Raw genomic sequence first — 22,669 nt, 5'->3', positions numbered from 1 at the left:
CCCAAATATCAATGTCATATTTCTATTTCCTAAGAGAAATTATGATACTAGTTAGTAGTATTGAAATACTTAAAGAGATGGATATTTTAAACAAACATTTCCAATATTTACCTTGCTTGCTTTTTCTTTGTCTAACCATCCACAATCCATTTAGATTAATGGATTTCTTATTAACATCTATTATTATTATTATTATTATCACCATCATAATCATCATCATTATATGTTTATATTGTCATGTGTTATTATATTGCTCTGAACTGTTTATATTGTTTAGAAAAACAGTCAAACTTTTTTTGGTTTTGAAGGTCTTACTGTGTAGCCCAGGCTAGCTTTGAACCTGCCTTCTCACTGCTCGGTCTCCCAGGTGTTGGGATTATAGGAGCATGCCACCAGTCCTTGGCATGTTGCTTTAATCATTTTTGTTTGTTTGTTTGTTTTTGAGACAGGGTTCCTCTGTGGAGAAGGCTGACGTTGAATTCACAGAGATCCACCTACCTCTGCCTTCCAAGTGCTGGGGTAAAGCCGGCACCACAGCCTGACTAGTTGCTTTCATCTTTAAGGTGACTTTCTGTCTATTTTGGACTTCTTCTGTGTAGATTTTTGTGAGAGTAACTTTCTGAGAGAGCTGTACTTGAAAGTAGTTGGGAGAAAAGGTTGATATAGGTGCTATTCCTACCATACAACATTGCATACAATTTGTCCCCAAAGAAGATGCTGACATCTATTACAGATGAGCAGTGATAGGCAGAGGACAAGTTTTGAAAGTCACTTCTCCTTCCACGGTGGCATTCAGGGGTCAAACTCAAATCACCAGGCTAGTATGCAAGTACTTTTACCCACTGAACCCTCTCACTGGCTCCGTCCACACATTTCTAAAGAATTTGGAGGCTAAAAGAAATGAAGGTCATGGGGGGTAGGCAGAATGTAGTGCAGTGGAAACCCCCTGGAAGTGGGCGAAGGGAAACTGCAATCGGATATAATGTATGAGAGAATAAAAATAATTATTAAAAAAGAAATGGCAGTCACTATGAGCTGTCTGTTCTCTGCTGTTAGTGGTAGAACTTGCGTGACGTTAAAGGAGAGTTGCACATTAGTGAGACCAGAGGACACTCAGGAGCTGTGTCTGACACCTCTGCCATATGCTGATAGCACTACAGGACAACTTAGAAATTAACAGTAGAGAACCACAAACAATGCCAAGGTTAGACTGAAAGTAGCTTGAGAGCTCTCTGCAAGAGGGAATGGTGACAGGGACAGGAAAATAAGTCTGTGTAATAACGTCTTGAATTTAGTAGATTTTTTTTCTTCCAATAACATGGAGTCTAACACAATAACTTAGTTTCTCATTAACAATGTGACCCTGTCCCATGATCCAGTCTTTATTTATAATTTTATATTTGAATAGTAATTTTACAGATTGTAAAATTAAATATTGTGGCAATACAGTATCAGAAAAGGTACTATCGGAGAACCTTTTTTTTCCTCGTCTAAGGACATATGTACACGTCCCTTAAAATTTGTGTACCTTACTATATATCTCAAATATCATAGAATGTATCCACTCAGCGTTTCTTTTATATAGACAGATTTTATTTTTTAATTTAATTATTTTATTATCTATCTATCTATGTAGTGTTGTGTGTGTGCATGCACACACATGTGTGTGTATGTGTGTGCATGCGTGTATTTGTGTGTTTCTAATCCGGGTCTCCCTGTGCAGCAGCTCTGACTGTCCTAGAACCTACTCTGTAGACCAAGCTGGCCTTGATCTCAGAGGTCCACCTGCCTCTGCCTCCCAAGTGCTGGGATTACAAGTATCTGCCTCCACCACCCAGGTGAACAGATACTTTTGCTGCCATGATCTAGTAGCCAAGAACTTGTCAGCCTCTCTCTTCCTGCCTACAGTCAACAATCAGAAACAGCGAACTTCTGTAAAATACAAATTTACTGACTGGAGAGAGAGCTCAGTCAGTAAATTGAGTTTGACCTAAGAATCAATGTTTTAAAAACAAAATAGCCAGCATCACACACTTTTAATACTAGCAGTGGAGAGTAAAAATTGGAGATCCCTGGAGATCCCTGGCTAGCCACCCTATCCTACTTGGTGAGTTCCAGGCCATTGAGAGACCTTGTCCTAAAAGAAAGGTAGATAAGACTTGGGAGATGGCTCAGTCAGTAAAATGTTTCCTTAACAAACACAAGAACCTGAATTCATATCCCAGAACCTATGTGAACAGCCAAGCACAATGATCTATCTGTTCCTATAATCCAGTGATAATGAGATGAAATTCCTGGAAGCTTGGTGGCCAGTGAGTCTTACCTACTTGACTGAAATCTAGGTCAGCCAGAAATCTTTTCTAAAGCAAATGTTGGAAGGTGCCTGAGGAGAGATTATTCTCAAACCTCTACATCCACAACCACGTCCACACAAAGGTGGATGGTGCCTGAGGAAAGACACCTGAATAGTCTTTGCCTCCACCTGCTCATGCATATACATCTGTACACACGAACATTCACACACACACACACACACACACACACACACACACACACACTATAACTTTAATTTTTCATAGTTTTAAATTTTCCTGAGTTTACTTCTGAGTTAAATATTTTCATTGTTACAGAGCCCAGAAACCTTTGCAAAGCATGCAGCTCCTTAGCAAAATAGAAATTCATGAGCTGGGCTTGGGAGTTTATTTTGAGTTGACACTTTGCTTAATGTGTTTCAGAGTATTTCTCATTCTATATTAAGGAATCTAGATTTCCTGGACTTGGGGACACATCTGTAATCTCAGCACTCGGGAAGGAGGATCCTAAATTGAAGGACAGCATGGCCTGCATTAGGGAGAGATGGAAGGGACGCTAGTTTCAGGTGTATCTCAGTAGGGGTAAGTAGGTAGAGTGGATATTTTAGCAGGCTTCTTTCCCATTCTTCCTCACTGGGACAGATGAATGAATAGGCTAAGGGCAACCAGAGATTGTGTGAATTAGGTGTGGGGTGCTGCAATTTGTAATCCCACCCGCCACAAGTAAAGGGCTGTTTAGGCTGCATTGCAAGAAAAAAGCATTTTTCTTTTTTGGGAGATTGCATTCAGTTTCTGAGGGTTAAGTCAATCATCGTGGTGAGAAGCATGACAAGGTTAGTCAGTGGTCATTATGGCGAGAAACATGGCAGGAGACAGGCGTGGCACTGCTGGAGCAGCAGCTGAGGACTCACATCTGATCTGCAAGCTGAAGACAGGGGGGAGAGAGAGAGAGAGAGAGAGAGAGAGGGAGAGAGGGAGGGAGGGAGGGAGGGCCTGATGGAAGCTTTTAAAACCTCAAAACCCATCCCCAGTGACAAACCTCCTCCAGAAAGGTCACGCAACCTAATTCTTCCTAAACAGTCAAACACTTGAGAGCCTGACACACAAATATATCAGCCCATGTGGGCCATTCTCATTTAAACCACAGCAGCCCCCAAAAAGCAGGCTTCCGCCTGTGGTGAAAACTTGAGTTTTCTTTTGATGCATACTCTTAGTTTAGAAACTGCAGGGCTTCGTTATTTGTGTCAGTTACAAAGATTTAAAAAATGAACCCAGAATGCCAAGTGTTTTGCATTTGAACACACAGTGTTGCATCTGTGTTTTCATCCCCATTGTATAAAAACTGTGGGCATATTTATAAGTGTGTAAAATAGTTTGAGAGAAATGTGGAAAAATAGTAATCTGCTAATATCTTGGGGTTGTGATTTATAATAATCTTTAAAGTTTAAAATATAATTTACAATAAGTAAAAATAAAAATGGAATTTTAGAATCAGTCATATATGATTATTAATAATTATCAATTATTTGTTAATTTGAAGACTTAAATTTAGAATAATCTTAATTCATCGTGTTTTAAATTAGAAGGTAAAAAGAATAATTACAGTCTAAAATTTTGTGCTAGATATTTAATCTGTTGATGAAAGCTTGAAATATTTGAGTATTTGAGAGTAGTAAAAATAATAGCTAATATAAGTTAAGGTTTTCTCCGTATGGGGTTTGATTCTTCACAGTGTACTGGACATGAGAACAAGCCCCACGCAGGAGCCTCCTCTAGCTCCCCTTTCCTTTCTTCTCTCTGTCCCTCTGTCCCTTCCCGCTCTCTGCCCGTGTGATTAGGGTGTTCTTCCTGCTCTCCAGTACGCTCATTCCAGATTCCTTTCTCAGTATGCTAGTACTCATGATATTGTTTGCTTTTGCGTGCCTTTTAGAAGAAGCCCCCATCCTAAAACCTTTTTGCTAGAATTCCTTTGAAAAATTGCCAGTTTCCATCCTTATTACCGCCCAAACACAGGGTCGCTTTGTGTTTGTAAGTGGTGGTGTGAATCGTCGCAGTAGAATCAGACTGAGAAGAATTTGAAAATTTTCAGAGAAAACGCTTTTAAACCACTGCACCAAACCACAGGAACTAAGAAGTCTTTTCTTTGAGCTGTGCATCTCCTCTGTGTCTGTTTTACTGGAGCAGGTTGTACTTTATTTAGCATACTGAGAACTGTGCATTTCTTATTGGCTTCTTGGTGAACCAAACTTTTCTGTAATTTTAGGCTATAAAAATGATGACTTTTCAATGTTGCAGTTATATCCATTCATCTGGTTTATTTTATCTGTAATGATGCTTAGTATCATAGTACAAATTCTAATTTGAGTATAAACAAAATTCATCTATGTAACCCCACCTGGCCTGGCACTTTTAATTCTCCTGCTTCAGCCTCCCAAGTGGTGGGATTATAGGCCTGCATCAGTGTACCGAGACTTTACCCCTGCAGTAGAGCTGCCATCAGAAGTCAGAGTATTAAAAAATTCTTTCTGAAATAACGAAAATAATTTTTATTCTTTGCTAGCACCCATGATGAAAGTAACATTGTTATGAAAGGCTTTGAATTATATACATAAGTTACTATCACTGCAGGTACCTGACTGCTGTCCACCGAGCCATTTGTTTGCAGCATAAGTGAATCCCAATTTGAAGGTAACTGTGATGGCAAGGACACTTCATTAGAGCTGAATAAGGAGACTTGAATGCCATCCCAATTCTTCAACTTACCATTAGAGTTATGATGAATAATTCACTTAATTTTGCTTAATTTTCTTTTAATTTTTGAATTTTTTGTAGCTTTTCTTCTTAATATATAACCAGAGAGAATAATTCTAAGAATAACTAAATTTGTTGTGCATGTTGTTGTATAGTTTTGTGTGTATATATTTTTGAATAAAACTTTAAAAAATGTATTATGTGTATGTATGTGTCTGTATGAGAGGGAAAGTGTTGGAGGGGGATGTGCGCTCACGCACGTACGCGCACGTGCATACATATGTAAAACTGGTACAAACATGCCACAGTGTGTGTCGAGGTAAAGAACAACTTTTGGTTCTCTGCCTTCACTGTGGGAACTGGGGACTGCACTCAGTCTGTCAGGTTGCATGACAAGCATTTTGTCCACTGAGCTGCGTTGCCAACTCTTGAGTATGGCTTTTGTACAGACGGGTCTTTGTTGCTGGTCTCAAGTGGTCCTCCTGCCTGAACCTTGTGAGGTTTTTCTTAGTTTAAAAAGTGGTGTAACATTGTGCAATGTAGTCATTTCCTGGATGTGAATAGATTTTTTTTCCCTATATTTTTGCTTCCTGAATTGATCTCTATTATCTAGTCGGTAGTAATTGCAACTGAACTTGGCATGTATAATAGAGAGATGTTATTTTATATTTGTTCTCTATACAATAGATAAAAATACAAGGTTTAACAAGAGCACTACTACACCTAAAATCACATACTGAACCTCACATAGTGAGGTGACTTCAAAACCTCACTCTCACTAATAAACAGGTCACCCAGACAAAAATTAAACAGAGAAATGCTGGAGTTAATAATATCATGAATCAAACAGACCTAGCAGATATTTACAGAATATTTCACACAAACAAAAAGAATTCTTTCTTCTAAGAAGCTCATGGAACTTTCTCCAAAACTATGTACTGGTAAACAAAGCAAATCTCAACAAATATAAGAAAATAGAAATAACAACCTGTACCCTATCTGGCCACCATGGATGAAAGCTGGATTTCAACAACAGAACGCTTACAAACTCACAGACACCAGGCAGCTCACTGTTGAATGAAAAATGGATCAAGACAGAGATCAAGAAGGAAATTAAAAACTTTTTAGTATTGAATGAAAACGAAAACACAATACCCTGTCCTATGGGACACAATAAAGGCAGTTCTGAGAGACAAGTCGATAGCACTAAGTGTCTACATCAAAATATTGGAGAGATCGAATATTAGTAACTTAGCAGCACTCCTGAAAGCTCTAGGGGATATAAAAGGAAGAAATAAATAAACTAAGAAATAAATTAAAAAGGAGAAATAATTAAACTAAGGATGAAATAATGAAATGGAAGCAAAAAAAAAACCAATACAGAGTCTCAATGGAAGGAAGAGTTGGTTCTTTGAGAAATCGGTAAGATTGACAAACCCTTAGTCAAATTAACTAACAGATGGAAAAAGAACATTCAAATTAATATAATTAGAGACAGAAAGCGGAATATGACAACAAACACTGATGAAATCCAGAAAATAATGACATAGTTTAACAATCTGTAATCTACCAAACTGGGAAGCCTATAAGAAATGGATGAATTTCTTGACATATATGACCTATCAAAATTAAATCAAGATCAGATAAGCAATTTAAACAGACCCATAACCCCAGGTAAAAGAGAAGCAGTAATTAAAAACCTTCTGACCCAAAAAGCTCAGGGTCAGAGGGATTCTGTGCAGAATTCTACTAGACTTTCAAAGAAGAATTAGCACCAATATTTCTCAAATTATTCCACAAAATACAAATGAAAGGGATATGAGACAACACTTATCCCCAAACCTAAGCTATACAAAGACCCAACAAAGAAAGAGAATTACAAACCAATATCCCTTATGAACACAGATCCAAAAATTATCAACAAAATACTTAACAAACCAAATACAAAAACACATCAGAAATATTATCTGCTATGATCAACTTGGCTTCAATCCCAGGGAGGCAGGGATAGTTCAAGACATATACATCAATAAATGTAATGCACCACATAGGGTAAAAAACAAAAACCACATCCTCATTTCATTAGATGCAGAAAGATGGATTTTTGACAAAAATCCATCATCACTTTATGATAAAAGCCCTGGAGAAACTAGGGATACAAGGGACATGCCTCAACATAATAAAGGCAATTTACAGCAGTTCCACAGCCAACGCCAACCTAAGCAGAAGCATTTGCACTGAAATCAGGAACATGACAAGACTGCCCACTCTTTGCATACCTAGTTAGTATTTGACATTTTAGCTAGAGCAGTAAGACAACTGAAGGAGATCAAGGGGACACAAATAGACAAAGAAGTCAGTGTTTCATTTGCAGATGATAGGGCTCTTTACATAAAGGGCCCTAAAAAACTCCATTAAGAACCTTCTATGCTGATAAACACACAAAAATCAGTAGCTTTCCTATATACAGCTGTCAAACTGAGAAAATAGAGAAAGAATACCTTTCACAGTAACCTTAAAAAATACCCTGGGGTAGCTAACCAAGCAAGACATGGATAATAAAAACTTTAAGACATTGAGGGAATAGATTAGATATCAGAAGATAAAAAAGATTTCTTATGCTCATGGGGTAGTATTAATATAGTGACAATGGCCATCCTACCCAAGGCAATCTGCAGATATAACACAGTCCCTATCAAAATTCTGGTTTCTTCACAGAAATTGAAAGAGCAATTTTCAGTTTCATATAGAAGCTCAAAAAAAAATTACAGGATAGCTAAAGTAATAAAACAATTAATAAGATATTAATAAAAGAACTTCTGGAAATAATCACATCCCCAATCTCAAATAGCAGTACAGAGCTGTAGTAATAAAAACATCATGGCATTGGCACAAAAACAGACATTTTGATCAATGGAATTGAATTAAAGACCCAGACTAAGTCCACATACACTTATGAATACCTGATTAATTTAAAAAAAACAGCAACAACAAAGAAGCCAGGAATGCACACTAGAAAAAAAAAAAGACAGCCAACAAACGGTGCTGGTCAAACTAGATAGCTGGATGTAGAAGAATACAAATAGATCCGTATTTGTCACCCGAACAAAACAACTCCAAATGGATTAAGGACCTTGACATAAGGCCCTAATTCTCATGTGAGAGGTGGGGAAAAGTGTTGAACTCATTGGCAAAGGAAAACACTTTCTTAACAAGATACTAGTAGCACAGGCACTAATACCAACAATAAATGGGACATCATAAAACTGAAAAGCTTTTGTATGACCAAGGACACCATCAATTAGGCAATTATATGTCTGTGTATGAATGTGTGTATGTGTGTGTGTGTATACTTATATATGTGCATATATATATCACAATTTAAAAAATGGGCACAGAACTAAATATAGATCTCAAAAGATGAAAAGAAATGGTTGAGAAACACTTAAAGAAATGTTCAACATCCTAAGTCATCAGAGAAATGCAAATCAAAACTAGTTTGAGATTTCATCTTATACCAGTCACAGTGGCCAAGATCAATAAAACAAATGACGGCTTATGCTAGTGAGGGTGTGGGGAAAGGAGAACCCTTATTCATTGCTGGTGGGAGTGCAAACTTGTACAGCCACTATGGAAATCAGTGTGGGGGTTCCTCAGGAAGATGGGGATAGTTCTACTTCAAGAGCCAGCTATACTACTCTTGGGCAGATTCCCAAAGATACTTGTTCATTGCTGCTCTAGTCATAATAACCCAAAATTTACAATAGCCTAGCTGTCCATCAACTGATAAATGGGTAACAAAACGTGGTACATTTATATGATTGACTATTATTCAGCTGTCTAAAAAAGTTCTTAAATTTGCATATAAATGGATGAAATTAGAAAAAAATCATTCTGAGTGAGGTAATCCAGACCCAAAGAGATAATATTGTGTATTTTCTCTTATATATGGTTGTTAGCTTTTAAGCTTTCATATGTGTTTTTCAATCTATATAGCCACGGAGATTAGACACTAGTGAGGGTCTCCCAAGGAAGGGCATGTAGGAGATATTGTTTTGAAGAGACAGTGGTGAGAATGGAGTGGGAGGACTAAATGGGGAGAGGAAAGAAGAGAGGGGTGAGGGAGAGAATGTGGGGAAGGATAGCTAACACTTTGAGCCATTTGAAGGGCTAAATGGAAATCTACTACTATAGAAGTTTCTTAAAATATATACATATATGAAAGAAATCTAAATGGAATTGTCAAATAATGGCGAGACAATGCCCCAACTAGATATCTTATGCCACCAAGTAAAATCTCGAGTGCCAGGAATGTGTTATATCTATTTGAGTCTTTGGCCAAAGTGGCACCAAGGAAATTCCCAAACATCTCAGACTATTGCCAAAGCTATTGGTTGCTCTCTAAAAGCTAATGATAAGGCCCTATTGCTGATACAGCACTTATATAATTCATCAAACATGGAGAAGTAGAGCTGGTGCCTAACTAGAGGTTTCACCCCCTAAAGACTGGTATTCATGATACTGGAGAGTACTCTTAAATGCCACCAGAGGAGAAAGGTAACTATCACCCCAGCTGCTAACCCTGCAATCTGCAACAATGATCTTTCAGCAAGGTGTGCTGGTGCAATAGTGGCACAAACATTGTAGGAATAACCAACCACTCTGATCGAATTTAAGCACATTCCATGAGATAACGCCCATATCTGACACTGCTATGGTGTCTGAGAACCCTAGACTAGAAAGGCCATGGGAAAATCTAATACTATTATTCTTCAAAAGCAGTGGTTCTCAACCTTCCTAATGAAACCCTTTAATACAGTTCCTCACGTTGTGGTGGTTCCCCCAACCATAAAATTATTTTTTGTTTCTACTTCATAACTGTAATTTTGCTACCATTATGAGCTGTAAATATCTGTGTTTTCCAATAGTCTTGCATGACCCATATGAAAGGGTCATTTAACCCCCAAAGGGCTTGTGATCCAAAGATTGAGAATCACTGTTCTAAAAGAACCGTAGCAATAGACTATCTCTTAATAAGATTCTGGTATACCTATAAGTCAGTCCCTGATTCAGCCATCATCCAAGGAACAACTTCTTGCAATGGGTGGGAACTTACACCTAAACATCTAGAATTATAACTGGACAAATGCAGAGAGCGAGAGATTTTGGAATACTCATTCCTATATGGTTGTCTTCATCAGACCATCCCCTCAGGGCTTAGGGAACTATGTGGAAGCAGAAGCAGAAAGACTGTAAGAGCTAGAGAGGATGGGTGACTTAAAGCAAACAGTATCCTCCAAACAGGACAGATGCACATGTAATTCACAGAGCTGTGGCATTGTGCACAGTGTTAGCACAGGTCCAAGGAAGAGGCGATCCCACTGCTGAGAAGGGGAAGTAGACGTGAACTCCCAGCCCTAGCCAAGAAGCTATCTGTATTTGAAATCTGCTTGCAACTGAAAAATTATTTTTTCTCCAATGGAGCCTCACTGCGTTTATTAACTGTACTTCAGGGCAGGCTCCATACCCAGCAGTAGGTATGCAACCCAAAATGAACTCAATAGGATTTTTATAGATTTTCTGTCTTAAATTGCTTTGGTTGGTATTTTTTGCCTTATTGATCTTTCTCTTGTATATTTTGGTTTCCATTTGTATGGGTGTGTGTGCGCATGTATGTGTTTCCTAGTTTTTTGTTCATGATGTATTTTTTTGTTTGCTTGTTTGTTTTTTAAAGAAAGAATGAAAGGGTGTAGATTTGAGTGGGTGGAGAGGATATGAAAAAAAAATTCAATAGGAAAAAAATACCCATGAGGTTTGGACTTGGATATGTTTTTAACAAACGTGTAGCTATTGTCTAACAAACTTAAGTTAGCAGATGTGTTCTGAGACTCAGGCTTCTCCTTTTGTATTTGGAGGAGTATATCTGTCTTTTAAGGTATTTAGCATGTGTATATAGGGCAGCAAACATACTGACTGGCACGAAATGTGCAGGAAAAGTTCATTCCTTTTGTCTCCAGAAAGATAGAGAGCTTCGGACAATAATGGCAAAAATTTGAGTAGTAATTTTTCTTTTTCTTTTCTTTCTTTATTATTATTTTGGGGTTTTTTGTTTGTTTGGTTGGTTGGTTTGGTTTGGTTTTGGTTTTGGTTTTTGGTTTTTCAAGAACGGAATTCTCTGTGTAGCCCTGGGTGTTCTGGAACTTGCTCCGTAGACCAGGTTGGCCTCAAAATCACAGAGATCCACCTGCCCTCCTGAGTACTGGGATTAAAGATGTGTGCCACCACTGCCCAGCTGAGTAGCAGTTTTTCAAGATCCAAGAAATGTTTTTGTTTGTTTGTTTGTTTTTTCAGACAAGGTTGCATATAGCCCAAACCAGCCTCAGATTCATTGTCTAGCTGGAGATACCCTTGAACTTCTGCTCCTTCTTCCCTGCCTTCCCAGTGGTGCCACGCTGGGAGGATCAAGCCTAGAGTCTCTTGCATGCTATGCAAGCACTCTACTAACAGTTATTTCTAGCCCTTCTGTGGTCACTTAAAAACACTGCTTATTTTCTATGCCTTTGCAGCTAATACAGAAGAAGTCGCCTTGTTTACGTCATGGATAACACAAAGGAAAAGAATAATTATAAAGATGATCTTCTGCTTAGGATGGGACTAAATGATAATAAAGCAGGAATGGAGGGACTGGATAAAGAGAAAATTAACAAAATTATAATGGATGCCACAAAGGTATGTTCTTGCTTCCTTCAGTATCTATGATTTATTTTTTTAAAGATTTATTTATTTATATACTTTATGTATATGAGTCTGTTGTCTGCTTGTACATTTGCAAACCAGGAAAGAGCATTGGATCCCATGGGATTATATTTATAAGTGGTTGTGAGCCACCATGTGGGTGCTGGGAATTGAACTCAGAACCTCTGGAAGGGCAGCCAGTGCTCTTAACCTCTAATTGATCCTCCAGCACCCAGTATCTATGATTTAGTTAGTATTAAAAGGAAAACCTTAGGTTTTGGTTTACTATCATTTTTATTAATTAAAATGTTTTAATATACCATTAAACTATGAAGTATAAAAATGATTTTCAAATCTGTTTTGCTTATTATGAAGCTTTCTACTTTAAATTTATATAAAAGTTATAAATTCAAATAAAATTCAATAAAATTTTATGCATATAAAAACAAAAGAATGCACGTGTTTTATCTTTTTACCTCTTGTAAATGAATATTAATAATTGGATGAAGATTTATACTTACATATGTGAATATAGTTTATTGATCTAATCAGAATTGTTACTGATTGATATTTAAGCCATTCCTAATCTTTTATTTTATTTATTATGTTGTTTATGTATTTATTTTGAGGCAGGGTCTCACTATATAGCCCTGGCTGTCCTGGTACTCATTATGTAAACTAGGTTGGCCTTGAATTGACGGAGATCTGCCTGCCTATGCTGGAATTAAAGGTGTGTGCCACCATGTCCTGCTTACATTTACTAATCTTTTTTTTTTTATGGTTTTTCCAAACAGGGTTTCTCTGTGTTGTCCTTGATGTCCTGAAAGTCACTTTGTAGACCAGGCTAGTCTTTAACTCAGATATCCAGTTACCTCTGCCTCCTGAGTGCTGGGATTAAAGGCATGTTCCACCACCATCTTACTAATCTTATGTGTGACAATTATAAAAGAGATATCTAGAAGTGGAATTGCTCTTCAAAATACAGAATATATATAATTTTGTGAGTTGCTAAATTACTCCCCATAGCCACTTTGTCAATTTATATCTCTTCCTCTATTATATGAGCTTATTTATTACCATGTCAAAACTGCACCAAAAGACTATGTTTCTGAATGTTTTGATTCACCAAGTTGAGGTAACTGTGTAGAACTAATAGCTCAATCAAAAAATGGTCAGAAGATATGAATAGGTTGTTGTAGAATATTATTTGAAGATATGTTGCATTTATTTATGATGTGGCATATTTGCTTAATGTTGCAAAGATGTGTTGCATTTGTTTAACTCTGTGAAGCTGAGTTACTTTGCCTATTTAAAACACCTGATTGGTCTAATAAAGAGCTGAACGGCCATTAGCAAGGCAGGAGAAAGGAAAGGCGGCGAAATCTGGGAGGGGCAAGAGAAGTTTGAGGAGAAAAAAAAAAAGAAAGAAAGAAAGAAAGAAAGAAAGAAAGAAAGAAAGAAAGAAAGAAAGAAAGACTCCAAGGGTCAGCTACCCAGCTACACAGCAAGCCACAGAGTAAGAAGTAAAGAAAGATATGCAGAAATGGAGAAAGATAGAAGTTCAGAGGCAAAAGATAGACGGGAAAATTTAAGTTAAGAAAAGCTGACTAGAAACAAGGCAAGCTAAGGCCAGGTAAATAAGAATAAGACTCTGTGTTTTTGTTTGGTAGCTGGGTGGCGCCCCTTTCCCCCACCTCCACAAAGAGCCAAAGAACCAAAAAATAAAAAAACAACCAACAACAATAGGCATTTAAGTGAGGAAGATGTGCATATGTCTCAAACATGAAAAGATACTCAGCATTTTAGTCACTTAGGAAATACAACTTTAAAATCCCAGGAATATGTCATTTACATTATTATTGGCCAAAATAGCTATAATAAATAATATAACGAAGAGTGTTGGTAGAGATATGGGGAAGTTGGAGCCTTCATATGCAGTAACAGAGTAGTGGTTCAGCCAGTTACTCAGAGGGTTAGGCATGCATTACATAGATACAGAAATACCCTCATAAATACATATTAATAGGAATGACAGTGTATGTTCACGCTAAACTGTGTGTAAGTCTTTGTAGCACCATTTTTCATGAGATCCACATGTAGAACAAACTTAATGCCTGTGTCCTGATCAATTGATTGCTACTGTGTTCTGTAGTGGAATAACAGATGGTTCAGTCTCTTACATTGTGCTCTTTAATGACTTCCTACTAAAGTTATGAAGGAGACCCATGAGGGAGATTACCGAGGAACTAGCTGGCAGAGCTTAGATATGCCCTATGGACCCTCCACAAATGACATTTTTTTTTGTTTTTGTTTTTATTTTGTTTTATTTTATTTTTAACTCAAATTTCTTCTTTGTAGTATTGTCTCACAAGAATTATATGGTTTAGGGGTGTGTGTGTGTGTATGTATGTATGTGTGCGCGCGCATACACACATGATGATAGTGGTGAATCTAGGGCCTCGTGCATGCTAGGGAAGCCCTCTTTACAGATAAGGAAACCGACACAGGAGGGTGAAGTAGCTTTCAGATGGCAGTGTGACTCCAGCGTCCTCCTCTTGGCCACAAAGTCACTGCAGTGGTCCTTTCCTTCTGACACTTCTCTTCTGCTTTATTTTCTCTGTAGGGGTCCAGATTTTATGGAAATGAGCTCAAGAAGGAAAAGCAAGTCAATCAACGGATTGCCAATATGATGCAACAAAAAGCTCAAATTACCAACCAGCAACTAAGGAAAGCACAGTTACAGGTATTTATTGAGTTGCTGGGGTGAGGCTGGTAGCATGGGTTGTCAACAACCGCAAACAAGGGGAGAGGGAAGTTTTGGTTACGTGACTAGGCGTGTGTCGTCAGCAGGCGCACATGCTCTGCTAAGCTTTGCTCTACACCTTTCCTTGCGTAGATGAGTCGACGCTGTCCTGATTAACTTATCTGGCTTCAGAGGATATAGGTAGCAGAATTAGGATTTGACCCATAGCTTATGTTGTTGTATTATATGTGTGCTTTGCACTAGACAAAGTTATTAAACAATTAGGCCTAGTTTGCCACAGTGGAACTGAATGGGGGGTTAATTCATTAAATTAGAGTAACCATGTTTTAGTAAAATAAAAAGTTATACTACAAGTGAAATACTAAATGAACATAAAATTTTTGAAGGAAACAATATTTCTAAAAACCTAGAGTTTTTTGTGTTCTCCGGAACTTGGATGGAATAAATCATTTGAAGTTCTCAAAGCTACTGGAAGTTATTTCCGTAGAAAAGTTTGGAAGGAACCAAGGTTTTTGACACCCTATGGAAGCCAGGCAGTCATGTTTCTCCTGATCAGACTAAAGTTATAGACAGATGCATATTTTCTGTTAAAATCTGACCCAATTTTCACAAAGCACTAAACATAGGGAAGCACTCTCTACTGATAAGGAAATTGATACAGGAAGGTGAAGTAATTTTCGGATAACTCAGAGCTGAGCGTAGTAATAAAATTGCAGTACCAATCTGACATGCTGCAAAATCTTTATCTTACAATGGAGTTCAGAGGTCATGAAGTTCTTTTACTGAACCATATCATTTTTTCATAAACACTTTTCCAGAATATTATTTTAATTTGATTTTTATTGTTGGTATAGTTATTTTCATAAAACATTATATTAGTTTACATTTTCAATATATGTGTTACTTTCTTCAAATGCTTGCTTAAAACTAGACTTCCTTAATTTTGTTACATTTTTCAGTTTTGCTGTGTATATAATCTCTCCAACAGAATTCATGGTTGTTTTAATTTACCTTCTATTATATTAGAGAAGAAACTCCTCTCACACAGCACTCATCCTCTCATTACGGGAACATGTTCTTTTATTCTGTTTATTATGATACAGGTTAAGTAGGCGGCATAAGAAAACCAAAATAACAGTTTCTTTCTTATAATAAAAAGTAATCACTTGTTATATACTTTTCCTATGGAGATAGGAACAAACATATATTTATCCAAGATATGCACTGATGACAGACTAAATAACAATCCCATAAAAGTCTGGGTTAGTGAACAAGTAATTTTATTGGAGTTACTTACAGGGAGAATGTGTGAGTTACTTACACATGAAAAACTCAAAACGACCTCATCACTAAAACGTCACAGCCCAGCACGGGTGGTGACCTCCTAAGAGCTGCGTGGGTGGAGTCCCTCCTGCAGCTAACCTTATACCTCCTATGTAGACCACAGGTAGTGGGACAGGAGTGTGTGCAGAGGGGAACCGGGCGCACAGGAAGGAGTGAATGATAGTAATCTCAGATGAGGTCCAGTCACCCTTGCCCCACTCTTCCTAGGAGGGAATGTCAGTAAGCTGGATCTTGTGAGGGTCTCTTGCCTGAAGTCACAGTTGTTCTGACTTCAGGGTAACACTGGCCAGGCCAGGCCTGGAGTTCCACAGCATCCCTGGCTCTGATTACCATAGTAATTTCAGACATAGATTTTTCGTAAATCACACTATTCCATCATCTCCTGGTATTATAATTGCTGATCTGACAAAAGTATCCCCTGTTCCATTTCCTGGTAAGGAAGAAGTAGTGTTGGGTAGATTAAAAGCAAATAATTCACTGTTAAACAAGTAAGAAAGAAGTTGCAAACAGTATTTAAACTCACATTCTTTTGGCAGCAACTCTCGTTACAGGGCCACACATAACTATGCTCTCTAGCTGGGTGGTCATCTGCCCAGCCTTTCGGTTTAACAAAGAAGTGGGAATGTGTTTGGAGGTTCAGCTAGCAGTCTAATGCTGTCCCCTTCTGTAGTTCTGGACTTTATATCTATTTATTTCTCTTTGTTTATGAGATCTTATGTATTAAGGATTTTTTTTCTCGTTATATGTCCTAGTTGTATTTTCAATATATCTTTTAATTTTTTAGTTTGACCACATATTTTGAAGCTCATATGGTCAAATTCAGTATTGTTTCTTGTAAGACTTAGTTTTTAGAGCTGTTTAAGGTTTGTAGCAAAACTGAACAAAAAGTAAAGATTCCCCTACCCTCACACAGGCGAACTCTCACCAAGCAGTGTCTCCCACAGGTGACTACATTCATTGCTATTAATGCACCTACTATGGCATGGTATTATCATGCAAAATCAATAAGTCAATACTGATGTTTTATGCTTATAGGTGTAGACAAGTTTATAATAGTATATATCCACCATTACAGTATCACACAGAGTATGAGTTATTGCCGTAAAAACCTTTGTGATCTATTTATTCATCCTTCCCTCCCTACTAATCCCTGAGAAGCACTGATCTTTTCACTCTGTCCCAAGTTCCACCCTTGCCAGAAGGCCATGGAATTGGAATCATACAGTATGTAGCCTTTTCAGACTGGCTTCTTTCACTTAGTAATATGCACTTAGATTACTTTAAGTCTGTTTGTGGTTTGATAGCTCATTGCTTTCATGTGCTGCCTGTTTTTCTTTGTCTGAATGTATAATAGTTTATTCGTTTACCTACTGAAGGACATCGTGATTGCTTTCAAGTTCTGGCAACTATGAATAAACTGCTATAGACACCTATGCTTCGATTTATGTGTGGACTAAGTTTTCAACCCTGCTTAACTGTCAGACTCTTCCGAGATGACCATCCCATTGGCTTTCTCATCATAATGGATGAAGGGTCCTGTTGTTGTTTCTTCTAAGCAATCTTTGGAGCCATCAATATTCTCAATTTGGGCCTTCCTGAGATGTTGAGGATAATGGAATCATATCATTTTATTCCTCATTTATTCATTGGCTTAGACTGGGGAACCTCTTTTCGTTTGCCATGTGTACATCTTTGCTGAAGTATGTGTTCAGGCATTATGTTTGATTTTAAATCAAATTAGTCTTTTTTTATTGAATTTGAAGAATCCTTTATATATTTTGGGTATCAACCACATATTGGCTTGATTTTGCAAATATTTTCTTCTAGTTTATCTTTTGACTCTTGATAATTTCTTTCACTGAGGAGAAATATAAAATATGTTTTAGTTAAATTGTGAAGGATTTGATTTTCCAAGTTTAAAAAAATTATGTTCTGTCCAAAACAATGCTTTCTTTAAATTGAGCTTTTTTCTTAAACAATTTTCTTTCTGGACTTGGTGAGTTTTATTGATCTGAAATCTACAAACATCTTTAATAAAAGTTTTACAAATACAAAAGAACATAGCTGGTACATTGTACTGACTTTGGGGATTTCACACTAATTTTTTCAGGTTAACTTGCTGTTAATGTGGAGGAATAGAAAATGTCTTCCATTGCACAGCAGAATTTCAGGTTTTGTTCAATCTTAGACAGCTGTTTGATGGGAGCCTCCCTGGCATCTTCCAGAACAGGAATGGCAGGAAGTGTGTTTTATGTTGATTATTGAATTGTTTCATTTGTTGGGCTTCCTCCAGAAGAAGCTGTGTACACGGGAGGAGGCTGAGGAAGTCCCAAGGAGTCCAGAAGGTTTCAAAAAACAGATTTTTCATGGAAAGTGTTTCTATTTTAGACTCAAATTTTCCACATGCTACATTTTCTTATATGTGAGATGATAGGATAGGTCAGGCTGAGGTAGTCTGCAAGCATAAGCCAGGCTGTTCATTTTGAACCCCTTTGACTTTCTACCCTCATCAGACTTCTTTAAAACACAGGGTTATAATTGTCACCTTATAAAGTATCTTCTAATGAGCTCCTGGATTGAATAAACAAGCATCCATGTTGTGTTAAGTGGAAGCCACATAGCAAATCAGTACGTTTTGACCATTTCAGCAAGTGCCTTCACTAACTTGGGTTAGTGCAGCAGCGTTTATGAAAATACTAAGTCAAGAAAATAAAAAGCATTCTTTCCAAGCATTTTTCTAACTGTGGTAGAAATTGAGAATTTTAAAAAGAAATAATGTTAGTATACAGTATGGCTATAAACTATATGACTTGAGTTGGTCTGAACTTTATTGGTGTTAAAGACTATTCAAAGTCTGTGTTAGCCAGGGGTGATATGCCTTGGGCAGCAGAGGCAGGTGGGTTTCTGTTAGTTCTAGGCCAGCCTGGTCTACAGAGCAAGTTCCAGGACAGCCAGAACTACACAGAGGGTCTCCAAACGAACAAACAGCAACAGCAGAAAAGACAAAAACCAATATCTGTGATAGAGAGGCATCATAAGATAATGAAAGAAAACAAACTTTGGAGTAACCTGTTTTCCAAGTCCAACCCTCCCATTTGCCAGCCCTGTGACTTGGAGCAAGTTACTTAATCTTTATAAACTTTCATTTTCTCATCTATAAGAGTTATAATTGCTATCTCAGAATTGTTGTGACTGTAAATGAATTTATGTGGGAGACACTTAGCATATTACATGTTAACATATACTTGTTAACTGTCCCTTCCACCTTAAAGTTAGCAGCGCTGCCCCCAAGCCCTTGCCATACCCCTCTCTGAGAACCCTTTACATGAGTATCTCTTCATTCCTTCAGACGTTTTGCTGTTAGTTTCCTTCCACTTTACAAATAAGGGACGAAATGACTAATTTAACCAGTGTCAAGTAACTGATGAGTGGCAACACTGAGACCCAAAAGAAAGTCCCTATTTTTAACCCTAGTGACCCACGAGTTCTCAGAAGTAACAGAAGGAGGAAGGTAGATGTTATGGCCTCGGGTTGGGATGTGAAAGCCATTTGGAAGGAAACGGGGACAAGTGAAGCCCTGAGTGAGAACTAAAGTAGAAGAAAGGTCCCCAGCGGTGGTGCTGGACTCTGGGAGCAGCAGAGCGGGCTCGGGCCAGGAGAGTGACTAACAGAGATAGGAAGGGAAAGTGGAATGTGTGAGTCACTCTGGGAGGTTTCCTCTGGCAGCTGCACGCTCGCCTTAGTCCAAGAGAGAATAGATTGCCGAAGAGGCTGTCACAGCATTAATTTATGACTGTGAGGGGAGTTTTCCCACTTGGTTTGCTTTCTATTTATCTATGCCTTCCTAGATTATCCTAGCCCAAAATACTTCAGATGCCACTCCCTTATTCTTACTTCATCCATATTTTAGGCATATTGTTATTGTTATAGATTAGATTTCAGTTTTTATTAATCTCCATGGTTTGTCATCTGCAGTCAGGGCCATATGACCTTATTCAAATTTGAAGTGTTAGAAAAAGCAGTTTGAAATCAGGATAAAACATGAGTGAAGATGAAAAGTTCAGTTTGTTCAGGACAGCACAGTGAAACACCTCTAGAGTTTTCTGATACTGCTTTAGAAAAAACTAACTTTAACATATTGGGATCAGTATATTTATTTTTCCTATCTACCTCCCTTCCTATCTTTCTTGAGGGGAAAAAATTTAAGGCAGCTAAGGTCATTCTCCTGAAGGCACTCACAGTTTGTGATCTCATACAATAAGGACCATGGTGAAAACAAGTAAGAGAAGATTAATTCCCTGGCACAGAAGAGAAAGACCCAGTTGACTTTCATGGGGATGTCTGAGTTGATTCTTGAAAACTTGTGGCAGAGCTCAGCGAGGCTTCTGCAGAGTCAGCCGGTGCAGAGCCCCTGAGGCTGGGGACTCACAGGAGTAGACCTGCAACCTTCAGCCTCTGCTACAGACAAATGTGGCGTGCGGTGTTGTTTCTAAGAGAGGAATTGCAGTTTTAGTCCCCTGAAAGTGTGTCCCTTCTAAGGAAGACCTTGGAACAGGTATTCTGTAGAGTGAGGTCCAGACTGAAGAGCAGCATGGGGTGGGAGGGGGCATGTGGCTCTCCACATGAGGCAGGTTGCTTTCATTTAGGAGATGGCTTGTTTCTTTGGGCTGTTTTCCTCCCTTTGGGTCGCTATGTTATGCCGCCATTGACCCTTTCAGTAGTGGAGTTCATTCATTGAACTGGTGCCGTGTACCAGATGTTGTTCCATGTGTACTGTATCTGTTTTATTTCTGTTTTATGATTTACCTTAATGGTCTAGGCAAGTTCCTTGTGTGTTGGTAAAACTAAAACTGTCACGTAGCTGCCCTTTGCAGAGTAAGCTGGGGAAGCACACGTACAGCATCAGTAGAGGCCATCCGTAAAAAGCGAGCTATGAATAGGTTGCTATATGACCCCTTTTTTCTCTTGCCTATTTGATTTCTATCTATGTTTATTTCTCTTTTTTTCTTTTAGTACAATAATTTATTTTCAAAGAGACCAAAAATTTTAAAGATTATAATTCTGCCTTGTTATATTAAAATAATATATAAAAAGCGTATTATGAAAATACGCTTCGTCTTCAGTTTTCGATTGAATATTTGTATAGAATAACAAACTCAGACTTTAGCTTTTGTCCTGGCTAGATTTATGTCAACCTGACACAAGCCAGAGTCAGGGAAGAGAGACTGTCTATTGAGAAAATCTCTCCATAAGATCAAGTTGTAGTCAAGCCTATAGGGCATTTTTTTAATTAGGAATTGATGTGAGAGGGCCTAGCCCATTGTGGGTTACTATTTCTAAGCTGGTATCCTGATTTCTAAGAGCAGCCATGAGAAGCAAGCCAGTGAGCAACCTTCCTCCATGCCCTTTGTCAGCTGCTGCCTCCAGGTTCCTGCTCCAGGTTCCTGCCCTGTTAGAGTTCTTGCCCTAACTGCTGTCGATGATGCTGGAAGTGTGAGCGACATAAACCCTTTCCCCCCAAGTTTCTTTTGCTCATGGTGTTTCATCACAGCAATAGAAACCTTAACCAAGACAGCACCGCAAAAATAGTTTTACGGAAGGATCATTTACTTTGTATTTCAGCATGTTCGCGTGCACATTATTATGCAACATTAGGTCATGCACCACAGGTATAATCTCTTATTGTGTATTTCCTTTGTTTCTATCTGAAGACATTAACATTTTGAGTCAAATGGGAATTGTTTAATTTACCTAAATAGAAGCTTTGAGTTATAATAAGTTTCTTCAAATTTGTTCAGCAGTAAGCATGATTTGATGCGGGCAACTGGGATAGCTCATTTATTCATTAAATGCTTGGTAAATTCTTGCTATATTCCGGGGAGGGTAGAAAGAAGAGTTACTAGGAAATTATATTTTCAAATAGGCTGTCAGTCTGGGCCAAGGGCTCAGTGGGTAAAGTACTTGCTGTGGAAGCATGAGGACCTGAGTCTGGGTCCCCAGCACCCAGGTGTGATGTCCTTAACCCCAACACTCTGCGGGGAGACAGGTGAGTTCCAGGAGCTCACTAGTCAGCCAACCTAGCTCAAACAGCAAGTCTAGGTTCAGTGAGAAATCCTGTTTCAAAGTATAAGGGGGAGAGCAACCAAAGAGACCCAGGGCACTCCTGCCCAAACACATGTGCGTGGGTGAGCATTCACACTTGCAGACAAATTCTTAAAATAATAGTGAAAATAAAGGCAATTACTAGCCTTAATAAACAGCAATAAACTGTATACCCATAAATACAAAAAAATATACACCCAATAGGTAAGTAGGTGGATGAATGGATAGATGAGTAGATTGGCAGGTAGAAAGATACCTTCTAAATTAAAATTATGATGAATGATGTTTTGATATCATATTGTCTAAAAGTATGTTAACTTTTTAAAAATTAAGGTTGACCGATTTGCAATGGAATTAGAGCGGAACCGGAATTTGAACAATACCATAGTTCATGTTGACATGGATGCTTTCTATGCGGCTGTAGAAATGAGAGACAATCCGGAACTGAGGGATAAACCCATTGCTGTAGGATCAATGAGTATGCTGGTAAGTAGGCGACATTCAAAAACAAAAAGGAGGGAGCTGGAGAGATGGCTCAGAGGTTAAGGATGCTGACTGTTCTTCTAGGGGTCCTGAGTTCAATTCCCAGCAACCAAATGGTGGCTCACAACCATCTACAATGAGATCTGGTGCCCTCTTCTGGCCTGCAGACATACATGGA

The 22,669-nt window shown here is 38.2% G+C and overlaps 1 protein-coding gene across 4 annotated transcripts in view; it reads left to right on the top strand.

The window, feature by feature from the left end:
* Polk (DNA polymerase kappa) overlaps window positions 1-22,669 on the top strand; it is a 57,155-nt gene that overhangs the window by 10,556 nt on the left and 23,930 nt on the right. For 3 of the 4 annotated variants that reach the window (XM_048441494.3, XM_085676835.2, XM_048441492.3), the window contains exons 2-4: window positions 11,630-11,792; window positions 14,422-14,541; window positions 22,342-22,494. In XM_048441494.3, the coding sequence (XP_048297451.3) occupies window positions 11,661-11,792; window positions 14,422-14,541; window positions 22,342-22,494 (405 nt within the window). In that variant the 5' untranslated portion in view covers window positions 11,630-11,660. Of the gene's footprint in view, window positions 1-457; window positions 564-11,629; window positions 11,793-14,421; window positions 14,542-22,341; window positions 22,495-22,669 lie in introns of those variants that run through there. The other variant, XM_087896803.1, reaches the window with a different exon arrangement.

This window comes from Myodes glareolus, chromosome 15 (assembly GCF_982192425.1).
Source record: "Myodes glareolus chromosome 15, mMyoGla1.1, whole genome shotgun sequence".
In the NCBI taxonomy this organism is placed as follows: Eukaryota; Metazoa; Chordata; class Mammalia; order Rodentia; family Cricetidae; genus Myodes; species Myodes glareolus.
This window is presented reverse-complemented; position numbering and strand designations above follow the sequence as displayed.